The sequence below is a fragment of the Chanodichthys erythropterus genome, chromosome 14 (genome assembly GCF_024489055.1).
Source record: "Chanodichthys erythropterus isolate Z2021 chromosome 14, ASM2448905v1, whole genome shotgun sequence".
Taxonomy (NCBI): Eukaryota; Metazoa; Chordata; class Actinopteri; order Cypriniformes; family Xenocyprididae; genus Chanodichthys; species Chanodichthys erythropterus.
This window is the reverse complement of record NC_090234.1, coordinates 37,870,376-37,895,099: the sequence shown is the minus strand read 5'-3', so window position 1 is coordinate 37,895,099 and position 24,724 is coordinate 37,870,376. Positions and strand designations below refer to the sequence as shown.

Sequence of the window (24,724 nt, the reverse complement as noted above, 5' to 3'; positions counted from 1 at the left end):
TGATCTTTTCCTAACTAGGACTACTTCAATTGGAAATCTCAGCCTCCCCTGCTGCGTCTTACGAGCAGTGGCCGGTTTTTTGGAGGCCTAGAGCCAGCGCCACCTAAGACCTACAGTACAAGGAGAGGGCCTCTTATTCTCTATTCAGAAGATCTCGCGCTGGCATACCAATCTGGCCAGGTTAACAGGAAGAGAAAGGCTCCAAGCTGCCCAAAACAGGAAGTTGAGAAGCAGCTGCACACACTGCAAGACCTGACTGGAGCTATTTTGGCCTTTGGAAAAAAGAAGGTAAATTTGTGTAAAAGAATAACACTATTACCCTTCACTGTAAAACATTTCCAGGTGGTAAAACTTAGAAATGCTGCCTTGAAAACGTGAGTAAACTCAACTAAACATGAAGATAACCTTTGTTTCAACTCACAAATAGTCAAGACAATGGATTATTTTAAGTTTAACTTTTGAAAACATATAAACTTGAGTTTAAAATCCAAAACTTAAAGAGTTAAATAGAAGAAATAAGTTCAAATCTATCATGTTTTACAGTGTTGTGAAAAAGAACACTTTTAAAAATAGAATATTTATTACAGAAATAATATACTTTTAAAAGAAAGTGTGAACTGAATGTACTGTTTTCATGTTATAGATATGGAAAAGATGTGTTACAATTTAAATTTGCATTAAATACAACTAGCTGAGTTTTAGAGTGCTTTTTTGACCTGCTTAATAGGGACTTAATCTTTATGTGTAATTTCATAATTACTTCTATTGTCTTTGAAATAATGGTAGAAGAATATTACTGTCAAGCATTAACGGTAAACTAAAAATACTTTAATAATTTCTAATGAAACTTGAATGTGACATTTAAATATATTTGTAATTACACATAATGAAGTTGCAATTAAGTAGATTTAAAACTATTTAAATGTATTATTGTATAACACACTACAGTTAAATTCAAGCACTATAAAATTTGCTGTAGTATGTTAGTCAACACAAAATAAGTGTACTTTAAAGAATGAAAAAAGATTATTAAAAAGATTTAAACTTTAATGTAAAACTTTTAAGCTGACTATTACAAAGTTCACTTTTTTAACGTGTACTGTCACCCTTCAGGTTTACTGTAAAGCAAATCTACTGAACTAAACATGTTTTATTTCACACAAAAATTAGTAATTTTTATTTATTTATTTTTTTTACAAAATAATGGAATTTAAAAATCAAAGCCAAATGTCTAACCAAGTTGTGTTCCAAATGTATTCCTAAATAGATATTACAAAACCTGAGCCCATTAAAAGGCTTTAAAGTACTGTTTCCATGGTACAACAAATGTCCAATTTCAAAATGGTTTTCACAAGATGAATTTTGCATGTTTTGTATGCTTTCGATTGATACCTAATTTATGATGATTACTAAAATATGTGATAGGAACAAAAGGTAATAAAAAACACGGCAAGCACAGTGGTGTAACAAAACCCGCCCAACTGCTCCTCAAAACTAATAACCCAATCATATTTCAGGGGGGTCCCATGGTAAAAAATTGCATTCTGGGGGGTAAAATTCGCATTTTTGACGGGGCTCCCTTGGTAAAATTAGCATTCCAGGGGCTAAATATTATGTTATTTTGGGTCGATTTAACGCGCAGACATGAAAAACTACCATCGACAACAGTGTTAAAGTAGCCCAATTTCATGGGAAAACCGCAGACTTGGCAACACTGGTATTAGTCCTAGTGGGCTAGTGATAGAATTTTCGTTAAACGTGTCAGAGATTCTGGGTTCTAATCTGTGTTTTTTTCTTCTTCTTCCTCATTAAAACCAAGATGTTCATCAGTGATTGTATATCAAGAGCAGCAGCAACGATGACTCAGGATGATTTCAAAAACAACACATCCCAGTGCCAAATAGAACGCACGAATTGCTAACCTAAAAACTAAACATAACTAACTAAACTAAAGATGTTTCTTTTGTATTAGATACATCTGTGTCATCAGATGTTTCAAAAAGTGGTGGGGACAATATCGAACCTGGCAAAAAGTGGTGGGGACATGTACTCTCTTTAACACATATAGCCTGGCACTGGGATGTGTTGTTTTTTAAATCATGAGTCATCGTTGCCACTATCAGTGAAGCAACAGTGTTCTCTTGATGCTCGTTGCCTCAGTTATCAGTGGTGCAACAGTGTTTTCTGGACTTCACACACAGTGCTTCAATATATCGCTTAACACCATTGCGGAGACTCTCTATTCGTTCCTGTGAAATCACAAAACAAAATGCACATAAATGTATCCGTCCCTGCTCTTGATATACAATCACTGATGAACATCTTGGTTTTATTGAGGAAGAAGTAGGAAAAAAAAATACACAAGGGCGGATTAGAACCCAGAACCTCTGACACGCTTAACGAAAATTCTACCACTAGTCCATTAGGACTAATACTACCTAAAGCAAATCTACACATTTTTTTTTCACTATAGTCTCGAGACTAAAAATATATTGTATTATAGTAGATGTAAGGATGAAACTATCATATTAAACATGAATTCTATGACAATTGAGTATTTATTATTTTACATTTCTGATGTACGATCTTCACAAACCACCCACCACCCCACCCACTTTTTAAAACAAAGTTACGTGGGGCTGGGCGATATATCGAATGCTTTTGTCACGCGCATTTCGTCAGTAAAGCCGGTTCCCTGATTGCCGCTAAATTGCCATCACCTGCTTTCAAATATAGCAGCATTTAATAGACAGAGCCGTATTGAACGCGATATTGCGTGGCTTGTCAGTGAACTACGGCTCTGTCTATTAAATGCCGCTATATTTGAAAGCAGGTGATGGCGATTTAGCGGCAATCAGGGAACCGGCTTTACTGACGAAATGCGCGTGACAAAAGCATTCGATATATCGCCCAGCCCTAAAGTTACGCCACTGGTACACTTTCCAGGCTATATATCTTAAGTTGGCCTTTTATTTCATATTCATATTATATGATCTGCAAATAATTATTTTTTTTTAAATATGCTTAAAAATACTTGTCTACATTCAATGCATTTAAGCAAACTTCTTTTTCACAAGGGTATAGTGTGACTATTAAAAATTAAATTCATTTCAATAAATTTAATTGCATTTACTTGGTGTTACACAAAATGATGTTGTTTATGCAGAGGTCATGAAATTCTGGAAACACCACTCACAGATTTACTGTACTGGATATAAAGATTTAATGGTCATGTTTAAATAACATTAGATACTGAAAAGGCAGCTGAACCGAACAGTCATCTGATTAATGTACCGGTTAACACACACGTACACGACCAAGTACTGCATGAAACAGTTCCTTATCTGTCAAATTTCTTCAGTTAAGAGGCCCAGATCTACTACAAATGGACCATTGTGCAGATCTGCTTCAAGTTGCCTCCTGATTACTGGAGAGTAAGAGAGGTGGGACATAAACTTGAGGGACAGGCCAGTCCACAGTAAATCTTCCAAAGTTTTACTGCCCAGAAAAGTTGAAACTCAGGTTCAGGTCAGGGTGACAGACTCTGTGGTAGTATTAGTTTACCAGCCCTCACTGGCGAACCTCTACTCTGGCCGGAGAGTTAAGGCAAGTAGGTGAAATGTGGTATGTTCATTTTACATTTCACTCCATAATCTTTCACTGAGTGCCTAAAAATGCACCTGGACAGGGGAGATAACACTGCCGTCAGTATGCAACACACACACGCGCGGTCAGTCCTCAAGGTGTCTTCAATTTCCACACATTCCAGGTCAATCAAACTGGTGATTTACCCATAATGCGCCATTTGACCTCTGTGAGATGTGAGCTGCAAATCTTAATAAAGGTGTCCTGAGGGATTTTACATAAGCACACAGTCCATAATCTATCCAATTCCCGTCCACCACAATCTGCTAATGCTCCACAGCCCTTGACTGTTCCCTCATTATATGCACATTAATCTGTCCTCTCTCTGCGCCCTCGAAAATCATCTGTCGATCCAGAAGGAGATTCAAAGGTGTGCATCTTGATTGAGAAAGGTAAACTCCATGGTGGCTTCCTTTTCACAATGTCCAGCTTCTATTATCCAAACATAAACCCGCATGAACCATCAGAAGAGAAACTGCCCGAATACTCTGTGATCAGCAGGAAAAGAGCAACTTCAGTGACACCGAAAAATTGCTGCAGTATGTGACCGAAATGGCACTCTCTCTCGGGGGCAAAAGGGGAATGATCCAGGTGATGAGAGCTGAATGCAGTAATCAGTGTGTTTACCTCATAGACATGAGGGTTTGGACAGGGATTTGGAGGGGTTCCAGGAAGAAGGCTCTTCCGTGTGGGTGGCCTGTGTGAAGTCTCGATCAGTCACGTTCAACTGCAGCAGAATGTAAACAACACAGGTGTGCGCCAGGGATTCAAAATGGCCGACATAGTCATCCTTAGCAAGGCCAGATGAATTCAAACAAATAATGCTCACAATTATTGACATAACACCAGTGTTATTGTCAACAAAAATGAAATATATATGAGAACATTTTTGTTAAATAAAATCAAAACCAAAAAATCTTGGGGAAAAAAAACAAAACAAAACAAATTTAACACACTAAAATTTATTTTAGTTTTTTTAAACTTGGCATTTTATACAAGTTGAAACCTTTTTAACCTACCTGTATTCATCATTTTTAAATAATACCACTTTGGCACGCCTAAAATACAAAAAAACTATAATAAAATGTAATAAACTAGACAACTTTGGGGGAAAAAAACTAAACTGAAAATACAAATAAAACTAAATTAAAGTTGGCATGAAACAGACATCTTTTCATCCCTATTCTGATGTATATCCGAGTAAACAGCTTCTTGAACAAGAAAAAAATGTAGGGTGGGATTTGATTTTGTCCATTAGAAATTGGTTGTGGTTTGTAATTGCTGTGATGTCATGTGAGTGACAGGTTGCCCCGCCCTCTCGCCAGTAAACACATCATCAGATGAGGGGGAGTTATTCTGATTATGAGGGCACATGGATTAAAAAAATAATGATGTGCATTGAAAAATCATTTGTAATAAATACAGCAATATTACACAAAAACAGTAATTGTCGATTTTCATTTCATGGTGATTTCAAAATGTGAAGTCAAAATGTTAATAACCTTCCATAACACACAAACACAAAACAACATTTAACATTATAATATTTAATAATATCATTAACAGAGAAGTCTTTTCCTCTTTAGAATATTTAGGCAGCTGATTTCAAAGCATTGATGTCTGGCACCTGGTGTCTCTTTATTATTGTTCAATGTTCAACCCAGGAGATCAAAACATCTCAGTTCTCTTATATTCTTTTGAAAATATTGCATGGTATTGCATCCAAAAGAATTCCAGTGTGACTTCCAGCTCGGCATTCACGTTTTCATTTTCCACTGATGTTTAATACAAATAGGAGGTCGTGTGCAGAGAAATCTGTCATGCTAATCAAGACAAATGACCTTGAAAATAAGTGAACATCATGTTTGTGTGGTTTCAAAAGAGATAGTAAGAGATATTGTGGAACAATTCCATGTTTGGAGAGGCCTAAAAATCATGAAGATGAGAAAATCAAACACATGTGTGCTTTATATATGATTCTTTGTTTCTTTTAGGCAAAAGTTGGATCTTTTGTTGGTGTAACACACCCATTATTACCAGATACTAAACATGCTACACAGAACATCCACATGCAACGGAGACCTGGAGAGAAGAACTACAATCCAAGCCAGGCTAAAGGTGAGGATCTTTAAACAAGCTGGTCAATCTTTTAAAATATTTTATAGGCTTAAATGAATATATGTATACAATAAAGGGCAAAAATGCTTTTACACTTAACATAATTTATAATTAAAAAGGGATTTTTTTAAAAAAAGTAATCAATTACTCAAATTTAAAAGATTTCACTTTTTTGGTAAAAGGAAGATAGCAAGTCATTGGAACAACATAAATAATTTTGTTTGCATGTACACTACTGTTCAAAAGTTTGGGGTCAGTAAGATATTTTTATTTTATTTTATTTTTTTTAGAAAGAAATTCATGCATTTATTTTGCAATAACACATTAAATATGCTTAAAGATATTTATATAACAAAATCTACTGATGTTGTTTTTATAAAATAAATGTTGTTTTTTTCTGTTCATCAATCCTGGAAAAATGTATCATGATTTCCACAAAAAAAAAGCAACACAAATGTTCCCTCGATTGAAAGCCTATGCATTTTTCCCATAGACTTTTGGAAAATCGCAGAAAATAAGTTCTGTGTTTAACAAAGGGTTATGACACGTATACGCTTTGTCTATCAAGATAATCTTTACAAGTTAACACAACATTTATAGATTTTGAAGCCTAAATAAAGTCATCAGATATAAAAAGCTAACAGAAGGCTATAAACGGACTACAGCACACCATGGTCGCGGATCAACGTCGTCACCACCAAGCGTCCTCAAACTTTATTTAAAAAACAACTTTATTTAAAAACATGCTCGCTGATTATGATCTGCGCTGTTATGAATACTTATCCATTTTTTTAATGAGAAATGCTGTCCAAATGTCCCGTTTTTAATGACGATGTCTAAAGTCCCCGCTAAAGGAAGTAGTCCCTTTTAGCAACTTGTTAGCAACCGCCGTTTTTAAGACATAATAAAGGTTTAAAAAATCACAAGTGGGTTATAACTGGTGTGTTTTATGTCATAGATCAAAATGTGAAAGTATTTGTTAACCACAGACCTTATGTCAGGCGATTTAGCAAAAACCCATTCAAAAAACACATTGACTTCGGGGCGATGGAACCGGAAGTCCTAAAATGCTAACTCGCTTCCGGGTTTTACCTACAAAAATGCGTCATCCCTGAGGCACACTATAATAATTAAAAATGTTTCTGATCATGTGACACTGAAGGCTGGAGTAATGATCCCGAAAATTTAGCTTTAATTAAATGACACTATGTAACGTTTTTGTTCAGAATGAACAAACTGTAAATAATGAGTCAACACATCAATTCTTATTCTAAAATGTTTTTGTCTTACCATGATTCACTATGACAATTAGGTATAAGTCTTTTTATTTTAGACCTGACGGGAAGGTTTTCGCGGGAAATTGTGTACAAAGTCGCTATTTTTACTTATGTATGGTGTGGGAGTGGCATTGGAGGTTAGCTGTCACAATGAGCGAGAAAGGTTGACATGGAGCACGATAAATCTCGAACAGAGAAGAGCTTGCAGGCAAAATGAGAATGTGAAAGGGGCTTGTAATAAAACGACAATCAAGACTGAAATTGGCTTGACTTTTTGGAAATGGCGAGAACTGAAGAATTTTAAAGATGTAAAAGTGACGCAGAGATGGCGTTTTTATTACTCAATATGTGAGTAAGGAAGGCTATTTTATTGAACAGATAAATTACCATATGTAACTGTCCAACAGAGTAAAGCATTATCTACTGTGAAGGGTAATTTTATTTTGGTTGTTGCAGCACTATTCTGGAGTTTATGAGTTTTATGAGCAGAAGCACAACCAAAAAAAAAAATTTCTTCAGCAAACTGCATGCAGTGTTGTTGTTTAACTTGCTAGAGGGCCAAAAGTTACATAGTATAACTTTAAATTTTTAAAATATATTCAAATAGAAAAACGTTATTTATAAATGTTAATAGTATTTCAGAATATTACTGTTTTTACTGTATTTATGATTAAATAAATGCAGCCTAAGAGCATAAGAGACTTCTTTCAAAAAAAAAAAACCTTACCAACCCCAAACATTTGAAGGGTAGTATAGCCTACATCCTTTATCTGTCTTAAAATGATAAATGTTATTGTGTTTCAGGAGAGAAAGCTGGACAGGTCAGATACCAGCCACGTTTTCTCTGCTCCCCTCGGCCCAACAGGGCCACCCTGGGCCCTCTGCCACCCATAACAGAGGGTTTGGTACGTGTACAAATCCATGAGAGAACTCATGCTGCACCAGGTATAGTTCACAAAATCTAACACAAATGACACTAACGATCAGATAAACGTTGACTATTCAAAAGCAGTCCTTGATTAGATCAACAACATCCTGTGCAGCACAGCAATGCCAGTGAACACGATGCAGAAAGGCAAAAAATATTCCCGTGTTTGCCAGTGTTTAGTTAAAGTCAATTCAGAGGGTGAATGTTTACATCTTCGAGATCTTTAAAGCATATCAGATACCTGCCTCTGAATGCACTCTATTCATGTTGGGAGCATTTAGTTTGGATTTTACCTTCCCATTGCCAAGAGGAAGTAAAAACTGATTTCTAAAACGTAAACCATTTTTATTTCATGCAGCTTCTTCTGTGAGCAGCTTCTGCTCACTGTGAAAAATAATTGGACGCAGAATAATAGTTGTGCTTTAACCTAATTTCAATATCGATTTTGATTCCAGATGAACAAATGACCTTTAAGACTAAAGTACAGACAGACGAACTGAGCGAGAAGCCAAAAGAGAGAAAAAGACAGGATAGGAGTCTCAGGATATCTGTTGACACATGCAGAGCTCAGATGAGTCCGATCCCTGAGACACAAACTGCACATCAGACTGAAGATCAAACAGTGAGTCTAGTCCATTTTCCTCTGGCTCTTTTCGTCTCTTTTCCTAACAGTGACCTGAAATTCCCTCTAGCCTTATAATTGACACTGTGCTTTTGGCATCATAAGACCAGACACTTGGAAAGGTCTACTCATAAGTAAACAGCTGACCTTTAACAGCATCTGATTTCATTTTCTTGGCTAATCTCTGTCACTGATGTAATATACTGTTGTTTATGTGAAGTATTTGGCTTTTGAACCTTTACAATGAAAAACAAATAGCAGAAATGCTAAGGCGAAGTACTGTACATGTGAATTTGATCAAATGTCTAAATGATAGCCATTTTTTGTCCAAACTACGTGACCATAACTTCAAAACTTAGCTAAAGAGCTTTTCATAATTTTGCTTTGACATATACCAGATACTCCCACATCTTATCGACCATCTCAAGGATCTAAATGGCCGTGGGAAGCGCACTCGGATGGAGAGTGGAAATGGTGTTGCAGAGACTTGCCCTCTAAGGTCAGTGTATGTGGATTCGTCTTTGGAATACAGCCCACTCTCACGGGTCAACTACTACGGTGGACACATGGAGGGATCCCGCCAGAGTAAGACAAGAACTACATCAGTATTTAGCGGCCATTTAAAGGGATAGTTCACCCAAAAATGAAAATGTGATGTTTATCTGCTTACCCCCAGTGCATCCAAGATGTAGATGACTTTTTTTCTTCAGTCGAACGCAAATTATGATTTTTAACTGCAACCGCTGCCGTCTGTCAGTCAAATAATAGCAGTGATTGGGAACTTGAACAATAAGAGTCGAAAAAACTTCCATAAACAAATCCAAATTAAACCATGAGGCTCGTGACGGCACATTGATGTCCTAAGACACGAAACGATCGGTTTGTGCGAGAAACCGAACAGTATTTATATCATTTTTTACCTGTAATACACCACTATGTCCAACTGCGTGCAGCACTCGTTAGTGAGGTCGGATAGCGCTCTGACAACGGAATTGATGTCTCGCGCTCATTGAAGTATATGGGCGAGACATCACTTCCGTCAACAGAACGCGTTTTTTGACCTCACTAACAGGAAGCTGAAGGAAGTTGGACATAGTGGTGTATTAGTGGTAAAAATTATATAAATAATGTTCGGTTTCTCGCACAAACCGATCGTTTCGTGTCTTAGGACATTAATGTGTCGTCACGAGCCGCAGGTTTTAATTTTGATTTGTCTAAGCAAGTTTTATTTACTGTTATAGTTGAAGTTCCCATCTAATGCTATTATTTGACTGACAGACGGCAGCGGTTGCAGTTAAAAATCATAATGTGCGTTCGACTGAAGAAAAAAAGTCACCTACATCTTGGATGCACTGGGGGTAAGCAGATAAACATCACATTTTCATTTTTGGCTGAACTATCCCTTTAAAGTCCATAAAATCAACATAGATACAAACCTGAAGTCATAAATGTGATAAGTATGTTCTGTGTCAATCTGTGTTTGCTTTAGTAAGACATTGTGGAGGTGAAACTCACGTGAGGAGAGTGAATATGGAGACGGATCCCAGCTTCACCGTCTTTCACTTGCCGCCCATTAACCAGAGCCCGCTGGTCAACTCAGACTCTGACATCACTTCAACAGTGGTAAGAATTCTGTATTTGGTAATTACACACCAAGAAATGGCTGAAGACACATTTATCTCAACCATAATCCTAAACCTGTGCGCTTTTTGTAAACAAACCCAAACAAACCTACTTTTCTGCATGTTAACTTCTTGACAAAACTTGTCAAACATTTTTAAAAGAGAAAACACACCTAATATTTCTGAAATATGTATTGTAAGAACACCTGGGGCTCTCATTCAAGCGCAAACCTCAAAATGACTCTTTACTATAAATAAACTTAAAAATGTCTCCTTGTTCTCTCTTGTCTCCACTTTTCCACATGTTAACATCTGCTCTAGCTTCTATACTACTCAGAATTCTTCTGAATTAATGTGGATATTGTTGACTCTTGCATGATAAATTGCTTGTAATTCACAAAATTATTAAATGCTAAATTTGTGAAATATTTTTACGAATTAAATGAATGTTTTCTTATTCTTCTTCTTCCACTCTTGAGTCTATGGCAGCCCATAGAACCATACAGTAAAAAGTTATGAAATTTGGCACACAGATAGAGGATAGTCTGAAATGTTACCATAGCAAAACTGGAGTCTCTACCTCAAACCCTCTAGCGCCACCAACAGTTCAAATATTCACTCATGTTTATGTTCATAACCTTATGCGCCTAACAACGTGTCTACGAGCGGCATGGCGCAACGCAACGCGTCAAAAGATAACAGAACCCATTATAATCAGTGATATTGGCCCTCATTTATCAAACGAACGTAGAAACCAGTGAACATCCAAACGAAAAAATCAGCTTACAACAACACTCACGTGTGATTCATTAAACTTTCATATGCGGCCAATTCCGTCGCACGTATGAACAGGTGTTGATAAATGTGGCAGCTGAAAACAGTCGTTATTTAAATGTCATGAGCCAAATTTAAGGCCCTGTCCCAAATGGCACACTCCGGACTTGTGGACTTCCTCAGAGTCCACACTTTGGTGACGTCATGTAGTGCAGACCTATAGGGCCCTTGGCGTGAGTCCACGAGGGCGCATTGAGAGATATTTTTGGGACAGACTCGATCGTCACGCCGGAAATAACGGTCTGGTTGTTTTTTGACAGGAGCTGCAGTTTTCTGGGATAATATTTAGCATCGAGAACAGGTTTCTTTTCTTTTGCAAAATATCATCTCCATGTCAACTACACAGCCTGCTTTTGCTTATGCCACCTGGGCATTGGACAATATATACATGCTTATTTAAATAATGTATACAGTTGTAATAATACATAATGTTCCATTTGAACTAAGATTACAATTTTAACACATAATAAGCATGTGCATGAGTTTCAGATGAATTTACAGGTTTAAATATAAATACTAGGTTTACATATGACTCAGTAAAGCCCTGACATTCGGTTCTATTTATTTAATGACTCATAATGCGATCGTATTATTCAACGCTCTATTATTATGTTTGAGATATCAACCGCTGGTCGTTGACCATAATGTTTGTATAAACTGTAAGTAACAACTGGTACAATGTACACCTAGGTCATAAAAACCGTAATGATACCTACACTTAAATATTTTCTTCTCAGCCATGTCATCAATTGCTCTTGAGCAAAATCTCTGATTGGCATTTCTCAAGGATTCCTGGATAGTTAAAATGTGCGGAGCCTGCATCTATGCGAGCTTCACGGAAGACCGCTTCAAGGGTACAAATGGGGTGCACACTTCAGAGCATTAAAATTCTGAATGGGACGGCCTACGGACTCGTAGACTCGGCAAGCACGTGCAATGTAAGTCCACGAGACCGAAAGTCCACATGAAGTGCGCCATTTGGGACAGGGCCTTAGAAGCCTCGCCGATAGTTTACGACACAGAGAAACGTAACCCGGCCATGAAGAGGAAGTAATTACATGAAAAATAAATGTATCTTACTCTAAAAAATCCCCTCAACATCATAATTGCAAACAATACAATTAATTTAAAAAGAAAATACCGGTAAATAAAATGAAAAACTTACAAACATATATAATATTAACATAAACTTGGTTATTTTAGTACCCCTCTTCACTCCACAGAAAATCCTTAAAATTTATTTTATTCAGAACAGAACAAGAACGAAAAATAAGTAGCTATAAAATTATCTATTAAAGTAAAAGTTTAAACACAAATTAGGCTATAGTGGCGTTCATTATAAAGCAGAAATGAATTTATTTAAAGCAAAACTGAATTGGGCATGCCTACCTCTCTCATTCAGGAAGAATACAAACGCTTCTATATTCGCGATGTAACATTTATTGGTTGCTGAAATACTGTTCATTATGTAAACTAAGGCTTTGTATTTCACTCTTGTTTCAATATCCACGTAAAAAATCATACTTCGCATGCACAAAAATGTGTTTGGTTAGGCATTGCACACAGACAGATGTATAGTGGACCATTAAACTGAGCAGTGTTAACTTTCTCTGCATTTAGTTTGCTAATAAACGGCTGAAATGTAAAGTTAGCAATGCTAGAACTGATATGTAGTGTCTGCGTGTGTGAGTGAGACGCCTGCGCGTTCAATTGATTTTAATAGGAAGTAAAGATAAATATTTTAATAAAAAAAAGAAAACAAATTGGCTACAATGCGTCAAATGAGCGTAGCCGTTTTTCTCTTTTGTTTTGTCAATCTGTTAATTATTTCAGTAAAATATGTATTTTGTGTAGTCCTATTATTTTATTCCTTGTATGTATATTATTCTGTTTTTCTCTGCATTGCAGGTGTATGATGTGTGAATCCTTATGTTCTGTGGATGTTGCCATTAGAGCATGCAAAGCAAAACCCCTGGAAAGAAAAAAAACATTTGTGGTATTTTAAGACATGCATCTATTCTAATTTAAAGGATTAGTCCACTTTTAAATAAACTTTTCCTGATAATTTACTCACCCCCATGTCATCCAAGATGTTCATGTCTTTCTTTCGTCAGTTGAAAAGAAATTAAGGTTTTTGAGGAAAACATTCCAGTATTTTTCTCCATATAGTGGATTTCAACGGCTACCAACAGGTTGAAGGTCCAAATTACAGTTTCATTGCAGCTTTAAATGGCTTTAAACGATACCAGATGAGGAATAAGGGTCTTATCTAGCGAAACGATCAGTCATTTAAAAAAAAATACAACTGTATATGCTTTATAAACACAAAATATCGCCTTGAACGTACTTCCCGTTTCCGCATACTTCAAAACACTTACGCTGAATGTCCTACGCCTTCCCTGTTCTACTTACGGAAAAAAACGAAACTGGCACCGCGTTCGTTCCATAAGTAGAATAGGAAAGGCGTAAGACATTCAGCGTAGGACATTCAGCGTAAGCATTTTGAAGAATGCGGAAACTGGAAGTACGTTCAAGGTGATTTATTGTGTTTATAAAGCATAAACGGTTGTATTTTTTTCGAAAATGACCGATTGTTTCACTAGATAAGACCCGTATTCCTGCACTGAAACTGTAATTTTGGACCTTCAACCTGTTGGTAGTCGAAATCCACTAGATGAGAAAAATCCTAGAATGTTTCTTAATTTCTTTACGACTAACGAAAGAAAGACATGGACATCTTGGATGACATGGGGGTGAGTAAATTATCAGGAAATTTTAATTTGAAAGTGAACTAATTCTTTAATTTTAATTTGTCATTTAATGGCTAATGATCGGTTAGTGAATGACTGTCAGTCAGGAAAATTAACTAAATGTTCTGATAACAATTCTCCACCAGATTTACTATACTGCATGCAAGCTCCCGCTGACTCAAAAACGTGCGTACGAGCATTACGAGCTGAGACCTGACGTGAGATATGATCGTAGTCACTGCTCACGCTCATATTGATAAATGCCAAATTTTGCGTGGAAACGAGCATACGCACAGTTTTCTGCCGTACGATCGTTTGATAAATGAGGGCCATTGTCTACACTGGATGCAACGTGGCGTGACATGACACAACAAATTCCTGATAGTAAACGGATTCCCCGTTCTATTTCTGAGGTAGTCCATGTGTTTTTTGCAGTGGTCGGTTTGTCGCGTTCAGTTAGATAGCTTTTAGCTGTTGATGCTGATTCGAATGCACCCTATGACATAATTTCTGTCATGAAATTTTTTCCGACATTTTGAATTTTCTGAAAAAACCTACTTTTTCAACTCCTAGAGCATTTGTCCGATTTGTATGAAATTTGGTATGTAGCATCTACAGACACTCATGACAAAAAGTTATTGAAATATTTTTGATGGACCCAACCATTAACTGCAGCAACAAATTTGACTGCGAGCATGCCAAAATGGATATGCGGTTGTATCTTTGCAAAAGATTTATGTATTTATACATGTCATTACAGGCATGACTTGAAGGAGTTTCTTTATAGCGCCACCTACTGCTCAGAAGTTATAAACCATGTTATTATAAGTGCTTTAACTGATGTAATTTAAACAGCTTTATCCTAACCTCATGATCACAGATGTCCACAAATATCCTTATTCGGCTTGTCCCCGTAATTGTGGCTTGCAGCTATATTTTTGTATTATTATCAATGTTCTGCTGTTTATTATTTTTTGTTGAAACCATGATATAATAATATTTTTTTGTATAATTAACTGTCACTTTTGATTGATTTAATGCACCCTTAATGTTTTTTTTTGTTTTTTTTAAATCCTACTGACCCCAAACCTTTGATGTTTTGAAACATCAAAACAACAATACCTTTGTAATACTTTTGACTCAGAAAATGACTTAAGTGCATTTAAATTATGTAATTCTTTTGGAATTGTCTTGAAGAATAAACCGGAAATAACAGATAAAAAAAGGAGCTGTGAGAATTTACCACAACAAGAACTACGTGTACATCTCCCTGGCATCAAAGTGGGAAGTACACACGAAAATCCCTCTGAGATCCGCGTGAACAGGAAAGTGCTGCTGCTTTTCCCTGCACAAACAGAACATACAGACACCCATCAGCCAGATGGTATGCAACATCGCATTGCTCACTTTTACCAACAAATACAGCATAAAGGATTAGTTTATTATGCCACATTTTGCTAACCATTCTTTCTTTATTGTGCCTTAGATGACCTTCATAGGAGCCCTGTTAAGGAGCGTGAGCCATGTGGTGATCTGGAGCATGCAGAGGGGCTAGACCAAAGAGGACAGGATCCTCTCTCTGACAGCAGGTGCAGGATTATAGAGATGGATCTCAGGCACGTCTTGTGGTCCGATGATCTACAAAAAGGAGGTAATGATGTATTTATTTCTTTTTTAGATTTAACACATCGTGGCTGCTGATATGACTCACAACATAGATGCTGAAAGAAATACAATGACTTATGATGCATGTGGCTGCACAAGCAACTTAATAAAAACAATCCATTATAGCAAGATAATTTTTGTGATATGATCTTTTTAAGTATCAACCTTTATGCCCAGTGCTGTACAACTGAAGCGTTACCTAACAAATTTAAAAAGTGGTGCTGGAATTCAATTCAAACTCAAAAACTTGTCAACATTTTCAAAAGATAATATTACTGGAATACATATTGTAAGAACACCTGGACGCAGAACTCAAAATGACTCATCCTGAAAGTCAACAGCGCTACGGTATTGAAAACTGGTGAAGTGATGAAAAAATACAAGAACAGTGCCAAGACTATGACTTGTACATGTGCGTGCATTACCAAAGAGACTGAAATCATGTGATCCTGCTTGGATTTTATAATACAATTCAACAAAACAACAATTCTATATGAATATGTTTTAAATGTACTTTCAATTATTAGATTTTAAAATTTATTTCAATATTGAGGTGTACTGGCCTGTCTCACTTTATGATGGGTAAAGTTAAATGGCATTTTCTTGAGTGATATTAACTAAATGATTGAATGTTAATATTGCAAAAAAAGTAACATTAATATTGATTAAAAAAACCTAATGCATTAAATAATATTGAGTTAAACCTTAATTTAAAGTCTTGCCAATTTATAATAGCTCTTTCTCATTTTTAACCATCTCATTTTTCATGCTGCTGACTGCCTTTCCTCTTCTCATTAGTTCACACATACTATCCTCATATGGAGCTTAAATAAGCTGTAAGCTCCAGGGCTGCAGTGGCTCATACAGTGAGGCCATGCTGGTAGAGCACAACCCCCCTCTGAGGGCCGCGCACCTCTTCATGTGTGGCTCAGCTAGCACTTGGCTGCATCTAAATGAAGTCTTTAGACAGGCAAAGCAGTGGGGAGTGAGGACCGGGGTGGTGGGAGATCTCAGGGGCTGATACGGTAAATAACAACACAGAGGCTAAGCTTCAGTTGTCCATTAGCGCTATGGGACCCAGGCAAAACAAGCCTCGATGAGAACGCTGCACTGCTGTAGGATGGGCTTGAGCATTTCTGCTGTCATTTCTTGTTCAGTCTGAAGTGAATTATTTTCCTTTAATTCCCTCAGATCAACATCCCCCCCTTGGTCCATTGCCCCCCCTGGTGGGTCGGAGGGGTCCAGGTAAACAGAGCTCCATGGCTGTGTACAGACAGAACCTACATGACCCTGCAGACACAGCAGAAGAACAGACAGGAAACACTAGAGGCTGTCTTCCTCCGGAGCTAAGAGGTAGCCGGATGCTTTATAAAGTCTATTAAAGACAATTCAAAACAAGTAACAAAAACACAGGATAACTTTATAACATATATAATTTTTATTAAAATGTATAATATTTAATAAATACATTTATTTGCATTATAGATATATTTGTTTCATTTTTACCATTACATAGATATTTTAAATTTTCATATATATATATATATATATATATATATATATATATATATATATATATATATATATATATATATATATATATATATATATATATATATACACAGTGCACAACATAAATGAGTACACCCCCTCTGAAACTTCTGAAAGTTAGCAATTATTCAAGTACTTAGAAGACATGTTAGGGTTCTTTATGAAGTGAGATTAAATACATAAAATATATTTTTTTAATTTAATATATTTAATTATTGTAGGTTTGTGCAATTTTCTGAGATTGCATTTCACAGTTTTTATACAATTTGTGGAATTTTATACATTTTCTGCTTTTGTGCAGGAGAGATGAGTAAATGTTCACATTTAGTCTAGAACTACAATAACCGTCATGTCTACACACAATGTCTCTGCACTTAATCTCAATTTATCTAAACTTGGGGACAGGAGAGCTGTCGGTCAATACATGGGAAAACAAAGTAACTTGCGTTACTTATTTGAAAAAGTAACTCAGATATGCTGTTGTAATTTTAAAAGTAATGTGTTACTTTATTAGTTACTTGAAAAAAGTAATCTGATTAGGTAACTCAAGTTACTTGTAATGCGTTACCCCAACACTGGTTAAACAGTTATTCAAATGAGTTCAAATTGATTCCCTTCATATTACATGTGTGAGACAAACACAGGTTAAAGGTAAAGAGGATTTTATTTACACAGGATAAAGGTGAGGAGGGACAATGATCCGCATTAGGAGAAGCAGTAGTTGCGGTTGTGCTTGTTGATCCACAAGTGCTTCAGTTTCGGATCGTTCATGTAGCGGTCAAGCAGCAACTCTTTTTCTCGTCGCTCCTTCTCCTTGATCATTTTCTTCTCCTCCTTGTTCTTGGCCTTCTCCTCTGCCCAGGTGAACAGAAAAAGTGGCACTTTTCTTTTGCACTTTTCCTGGATGTTCACAGTGTGCTGGGTCTCATTCTTGGGACCGTCAGGAGAGGTTACACAGGAGAGCTTCATCGAGAGCTCATCAAGCTCTGTTTTCTCAGAGGAATGGCCTTGTATGGTGCTGGAGTCTCCCATTTCACTGGGGTCCTCTTCCTCAAATCCCTGGACCTCCTCCACTTCACACTCCCATGCTTCCTCCTGCACCTCGCTGTCCTTCTCCAACCAAGCAAACATCTTTCTCGGTTTCATTTCAGCCTCCGGTGTTTGGGGGCATTCAGACTTGAGAAAGTCACTGGCCCAGAAGGTCATATACTCGCTCTCCTCATCCTCTATATCAATCAGCATGAGTTCTGGAGGCGGCTCAAACGGGGAAGAAGTAAACAGCTGAGGCTTCCGGCTGGGAGGACGTTGCAGAGCAACGACTTCATCAGGACATGGAGGAACCACTGACAGTTTGGGAGGATCCACTTGAGGTGCTGGAGCCGGTTTCTGAGGACTCTCAGGTGGTTTTGTCACCGGCGGCAGGGGTTGGAAGCGATCAGCTGGCAGAGCGAGGTGTTCGGAGACACTTGGAGGCATTGGTAGCTCTTCCTCTATTGGCTTCAAGAAGGAAGATCTGACCGGAGCATGCAGAGGTTTGACCTCCACAAGAAGAGGCGTTGGCTCTGTGGCCTTCTGTTGCTTCAGTTTTCTCTTCTTCTTTTTCTTTTCTCCAGCTTCCCTCAGCTCACTTCCTCCCTCCATCAACTTTTCCAGACTGTGCATCTCTCTTTTTTTCTGATGCACACGTCCACTCTTCTTTATCTTTATCTTTTCAAGTCTGAGTGGCGCTCTCTCCTCTTCAGCCTCATCTTTATGACTGATCTTCACCTCTCTTTCCTCCTCTTTCTCTCCAAGCTGGCACTTCTTAGGTACCTTGTGGCGTCTCTTCCTGCACTTCCTGTCATTGGCAGTGAAGTCGAAGGCCTCACACTCCTCTGGAAGTTTCTCTACCGCCGCTAATTCTTGCGCTGCACACGGCTGTGTCTCCCTTCTGCGCAAGAAGTGAGCGAAACGCTCAAACAGTCGAATAAAAACACTGCTAAACAGCGCCATTAATGGACACTGAATGCTGCAATCGAATTCAATATTTGTCGATATATCTGCAGAAAGTCTCGAAAGTCTTTCGATCAGTTCACTCCTAACACACCAACAGCAGACCAGAGTCAGAGCTGCAGTTTAGTGCTCCAGAACGGAATCTCCACTATGATGTCACAGCAGTCAGAACTCTGAACAACGTGAGCTTTAAAAGAGATTTTTTTCTCTATTTTATTATATAAAATAATATGAATTACATTTTAATGTTAATATATTAAAAATATATTAAATAAATGTTAATATTATATTAAATTGACAACGCTGAATTTTCAGCATCAGTCATTCTGTGTCACCTGATTCTTCAGAAATCATTCTATTATGCTGATTTGCTGAACAAAAAAAAAATATTATCAATGTTGAAAAATATTTCATATTATTATCACTGTTGTTCTGCTTAATATTTTTGTGATTCTGTTTGTGAAATGATGCTGTCCCGGTGTCTGTTTCCTCTGTATGTTCCACAAAAACTGCAACATTTCCCACTGAAGATGAATAGTTCAATTTTAAAGTTCAATTTACTTTGAACATTAGAAAAAAACGTTGTATTGTCAATTTCACACTTCTAGGCCCGGTTTCACAGACAGGGCTTAGACTAAACCAGGATTAGGCCTTAGTTCAATTAAGACATTTAAGTAGCCTAGCTTTTATAAATGTACCCTAAAAAGAAACATTACTGGTGTGCATCTTGAGACAAAACAATAGCACTGGCATATTTTAAAGTCCGTGTGAACCGGAAGTTGCAAACGACTTTTCTCCAGTGTTGTGACCGTGACGTATTTCCAAGAAAAACAGAATATTGAATAGAGGGCAGTGTTTTACTTCAGCGCTCCTCCTCTACATCTCTCGCTCATAGCAGACTAACGGTTGGAGGGGAGTGGTTTAAGCGATTTCAACCCAAGCCGTCAAACTGATGTCATTAGAGAAGGGGCACATTTTCAGATTTTGATTAAATATTACGAAGCCAAACAATTTTTTTTGTGTGGATTGACTTGCACGGATGAATTGTTCACCACAAAACTAGCAATTTGAACTAACAAAATAAATAAGGTCAATTTTGATTTCATGTGTACTTTAAGATAATCAGTGCAAGTTGCTTTCAGTTAAAATAGCCCAAACATGCATTTTAGTCTGAGACTAACTTAAAGGGGTCATATAATGGTACATGCACTTTTACAAGTTGATTGTACTGAAATGTGTGTTGGCAGTGCCTGTACACAACCATCCTATAATGATACAAATCCATCCAGTGGTTTTTAAATCTCCTTATATGTTTTCAGGGGTGGTTCATTGCGATTTCACTTTTTTTTTTAACTTTAGTTAGTGTGTAATATTCACATTCATTGCTGCTTGAGCATAAACAGTGTCTGCAAAGTTACAGCGCTGAAAGTTCAATGCAAACAGAGATATTGTCTTGTAAAGTTAAGGCATTTTAATGCCTACAAAAACGACTGGTTTGGACTACAACAAGCTTTTTCCTGGGTTGGTGACATCATAAACCCTGCAAAACACTTCCCCGGGAACACGCAACAAAGTGGGCGTGGCCATGCGGCGCGGCATAATGGAAGCGGAAGAGTTGAGTATACCGGACGCGAGCGGCACGACAAAAGATAATAGAACCCATTATAATCTGTTATATTTTCTACACTGGATGCGGCGTGGAAGACAGCTTCCTGAATCTACACGAGTTCAATGCTGGATTTGCACAAAGGCTATTACTGAAAGAAACAGTTCCTACTTTAAAAGCAGAAGCTGCTGTTTATCGCCCCAAACTGTAAGTATGTTTACTGTTGCTATTTTTTGGTTGCATCAAGGACGTAAACAAAGACCAAAGCGTTTTTGCTTCTAGCTAAATTATAGCTAACATTAGCTAAATTATATTGCATACTTCTATGTTCATAGACAAACAGTTGTTCATGCTTTACAAAAATGCTCCTACTCAGTCATGTATTCGGCTACAGTAAATCTTTAATCAGGATAAAACCGTATATTGAAAGCTAACAAACAGCAGTGACAGCATATCTAAACACTTTGACACAAATACTAAATTAAATACCATTCATAAACGTCCTTTAAAAGCCCCTGTCACGATCACCGTCAGTTCCTGTCACTTCCTGGACTACATTCCCCATAATCCTCTCTGCCAATCACCTGCACTCACTCCACCAATCACTACACTAATCACCACACCCAGCTGCCATGCATTACCTGGACTATAAAAGAATCACACACTCATCACCTGATCGTGAAGTCCTGTTTTCACTTGTGTTACATTTCTGAGCGTTTTCTTTTATCCTGTTTGCCTGTCTGTGATTGATCTTGCCTGATTCCTGTTTTACGACCCATTGCTGCCTGCCTCGATCCTTGCCTGTACCCTGACTACGACTCTGCCTGTTCGTTATTGCTCCTGTTTGTTCCTGTTTGACCCTGCCTGAACGACCACGCTCACTTCTAATAAAACGCTGCAGTTGGATCTTACTCTGAGTCCTGCCTTCGTTACAGCCACGATTGCAGAGAGTGGTATCATAGAACCAGGAAATCAAATGAGCCGTTCGAATGACTTTGGAAACAGGTGTAGAATAATAAAAATTCGTTTACAAAACGAAGCATTAAGATATGTTAAACAGCGCCCCAAAAACACAATCAAGCCTAGAAAAAAAACTGAACCACCCCTTTAAATCAAGCCATCTGATCGTGTGGAGCAGAATGGTATCTAAGCGATTGTTGTGTTCTGTTCTTGGGTGTAATAACGAACATAGCAGTCATTTTGATGAACCGCTGAATCAGACCCAGATGAAGAGAGTCAGGCAGAACCTCTGCAATCGTGGCTTTTAAAGGACGTTCATGAATGGTATTTCATTTAGTATTTGTGTCAAAGTGTTTAGATATGCAGTCATTGCTGTTTGTTGGCTTTCAATATACAGTTTTATATTTTTTATAATGGGTTCTATATCTTTTGATGTGTCGCGTCGCGCAGCTCGCGTTCGGTGTAAACAACTCTTCCGCTTCCATTATACTGCGCCACATGGCCTCGCCCACTTTGTTGCGTGTTCCCGGGGGCAGTGTTTATGTTAATAGCAAGGGTTTATGATGTCAACAACCAGGGAAGAAGCTCGTTGTAGTCCAAACCAGCCGTTTAAAAGACTTTAAAAGACAATATCTCTGTTTGCATTGAACTTTCAGTGCTGTAACTTTGCAGATACTGTTTATGCTCAAGCAGCAACATTACTAAAGTTAAAAAAAAAGTGAAATCGCATGGAACCACCCCTTTAAAGTATATTACAAACTTTTAATTTAGACCCTAAAGAATCATATTACCTTGTACAAAAATGGCATTATATGACCCCTTTTAGAGATATAATGTTCCTGCAAGTCTTCTGCTTAATCAATTACCAAAGAAGCATGTCAAAATTATTCAGGAAAATAAGATTTTCTTAACAAGGTGATAAAATGTTGTGTAGCAAAAATGAGTACACCCTCCTAAAAGTTACTAAATAAAATGTAATAAAAATGTTCTGGTGTAAGTTAAAGGCATTGTTTGATCAACAGGTAAGTATGTTATTTAACATTTAAAAATTTAAAGAGAAAAAACATTTAAAGAGAAGTAATTTCTTGACAATTAAAAGTGTTATATAGTCCACTGAATCATTCTCAGACTTAATGCTGACAGCAATGGAAGCACGGAGAGAACTATCAGGAGACTTATTTCTTAGCACAAAACAGGACAGTGGTACAAGAGGATTACCAAATCATTGTTTTAAGTGTGAAAATATAGCAAAAGTAACACAGAAATTCAAAAACAATGGACTTGTGACAAGGCCCCTGAAATAATCGGGCTTTCATTTTAAGCTTTCATTTAGTGATGAGGGATATTTTTGCTAGACAAAGGAGAAATACCAAGGGAGTGTCTCAGAGCCAGCAAAAGCTATGAAAAGAGCTTATCTCATAGCCTGCAGAAATGACATGCATGTTTGTTGTTCTCACTGGAACTACCCACTGTAGCCAAACCACAATAAAGATTCTGGGAATCAATACTCCGGTCTCATGAGACCAAATCAATCATTTTGGATCTAACAGCATCCAAAATGTTATGGTGTTGCTAGAGGAGGAGTACAGTGAGAAGTGCCTGGTTCCCACAGTAAAGTTCAGTGGTAGGAAAGCTCTTATATAGTGCTGAAGGTGTGAGGGAGATGTGCTTTATCAATGCTGTCATGAATGCCCACACCACTGTGTAATTTAATACATAATCTTGAAACAGAAGATGTTACCCTTTCCTCATTCCCTGCATTGTTGGGCATTTTTTCAACATGACAATGAGGATATGCATTCTTCCAAGCTGAAAAAACTTCTGTGGACATGTATTGCACTCAATCTTAACACTCTTGAGCACCTGTGGGGATTCTGTAGAGACGAGTTGAGCAACACTCCCCATTAAAGATCAGAACATTTACGGAACTTATCATCCAGGAGTTAAACAGGACAGATGTGACAATTTGTCATGAACTTGTACACTCCGTGCCAAGAAGGGTCAGAGCAGTAAATTATGGAGGGCATACTAAGTACTAGAATATTATACATTTGTTGAATTAAGTCTAGGGTGTACTCATTTCTGTAATCCTTAATTTAAACAAAATTGGCTAATTTACTTATTTCATGGCTATTAATAACATATATTTCTCAGTTTTTATTATGTATATGTTTAATACATTTTAGTTTTGCCATCTTTCCATGAATTGTATTAGTGATCATAAAGAAAATACATCTCTTGTGTTTGTTCAGAGGGGGTGTACTCATTTATGCTAGAGCAATGTCAACTTTGACCTTTTTTAGGTTATTTGTCAAGTCTCACTGTTTGAATCTGTGTGTTTTCAGAATGGCAGGGAGGCAAAGCATTGGGCACCTTAATAATGGGTCCTGATGGTGAAATCATACGCTTGTCTCTCTGGGATCCCGCAGTTGACACAGAGGACCACCCAATAAAGGGTGATGTCACACAAGGTCACGGTAATCGAGGCTTTACTTGGTTTTATATTGTGCTCAGCCAAATAAACACAGAACACTGTAATGTCTATACTGACTTTTGCTCGCAGGGCTCTTAAAGAAAAAAAATGCATTAAAATGTTCACAAGATGTTATTCTCAACGATGTGTGTTATTAGAGTTATTATGTTGTAAATGTATCTTGTTGTCAGGGGAGTCTTTGTTAGTGTGTTACAAGGGCAGAGTAGGTGCTGGGTAAGAGTTCAGGTCAAATAAATGTACTCTGAAGAGGAAACACATGCAGACAAAACAAAAATAGAGAGCAGAGGAGGTCCGTAACAGACAGAGATGATGAACATGAAGAATGTACCTCTTTGTTTCCAGTTCTTAAGGTTGTGACTTCTGAGGAAGATCTGAAACAGCCTTGGACGATCCTCATACAGGATCACACCACAGATGAAGGTTAGAGTTTCCAATCCAAAGCACAGGAAGAATTTAATCTGGAGTGTGTGGATTTATTATCAACATGGTTCATATAAAACATACAATTACACTACCATTCACAGGTTTGGGGGCAGTTGGATTTTTTAATGTTTTGGAAAGAAGTATCTTATGAACACCAGTGCAGCATTTATTTGTTCAAAAAATAAAGTAAAAAAAATGAAAAACATACACAATTTAGAATAACTTTTTCTATTTTAA

General features: G+C 37.3%; 1 protein-coding gene across 1 annotated transcript in view; it reads left to right on the top strand.

The window, feature by feature from the left end:
- Positions 1-24,724, top strand: part of LOC137036251 (uncharacterized protein KIAA2012) — a 48,061-nt gene that overhangs the window by 194 nt on the left and 23,143 nt on the right. The window contains exons 2-12 of the mRNA XM_067410286.1: positions 19-288; positions 5,640-5,763; positions 7,845-7,985; positions 8,424-8,590; positions 8,989-9,175; positions 10,080-10,213; positions 14,994-15,180; positions 15,283-15,447; positions 16,653-16,814; positions 23,916-24,047; positions 24,407-24,484. Coding sequence (XP_067266387.1) covers positions 19-288; positions 5,640-5,763; positions 7,845-7,985; positions 8,424-8,590; positions 8,989-9,175; positions 10,080-10,213; positions 14,994-15,180; positions 15,283-15,447; positions 16,653-16,814; positions 23,916-24,047; positions 24,407-24,484 — 1,747 coding nt within the window. The remainder of the gene's footprint in view (positions 1-18; positions 289-5,639; positions 5,764-7,844; positions 7,986-8,423; positions 8,591-8,988; positions 9,176-10,079; positions 10,214-14,993; positions 15,181-15,282; positions 15,448-16,652; positions 16,815-23,915; positions 24,048-24,406; positions 24,485-24,724) is intronic.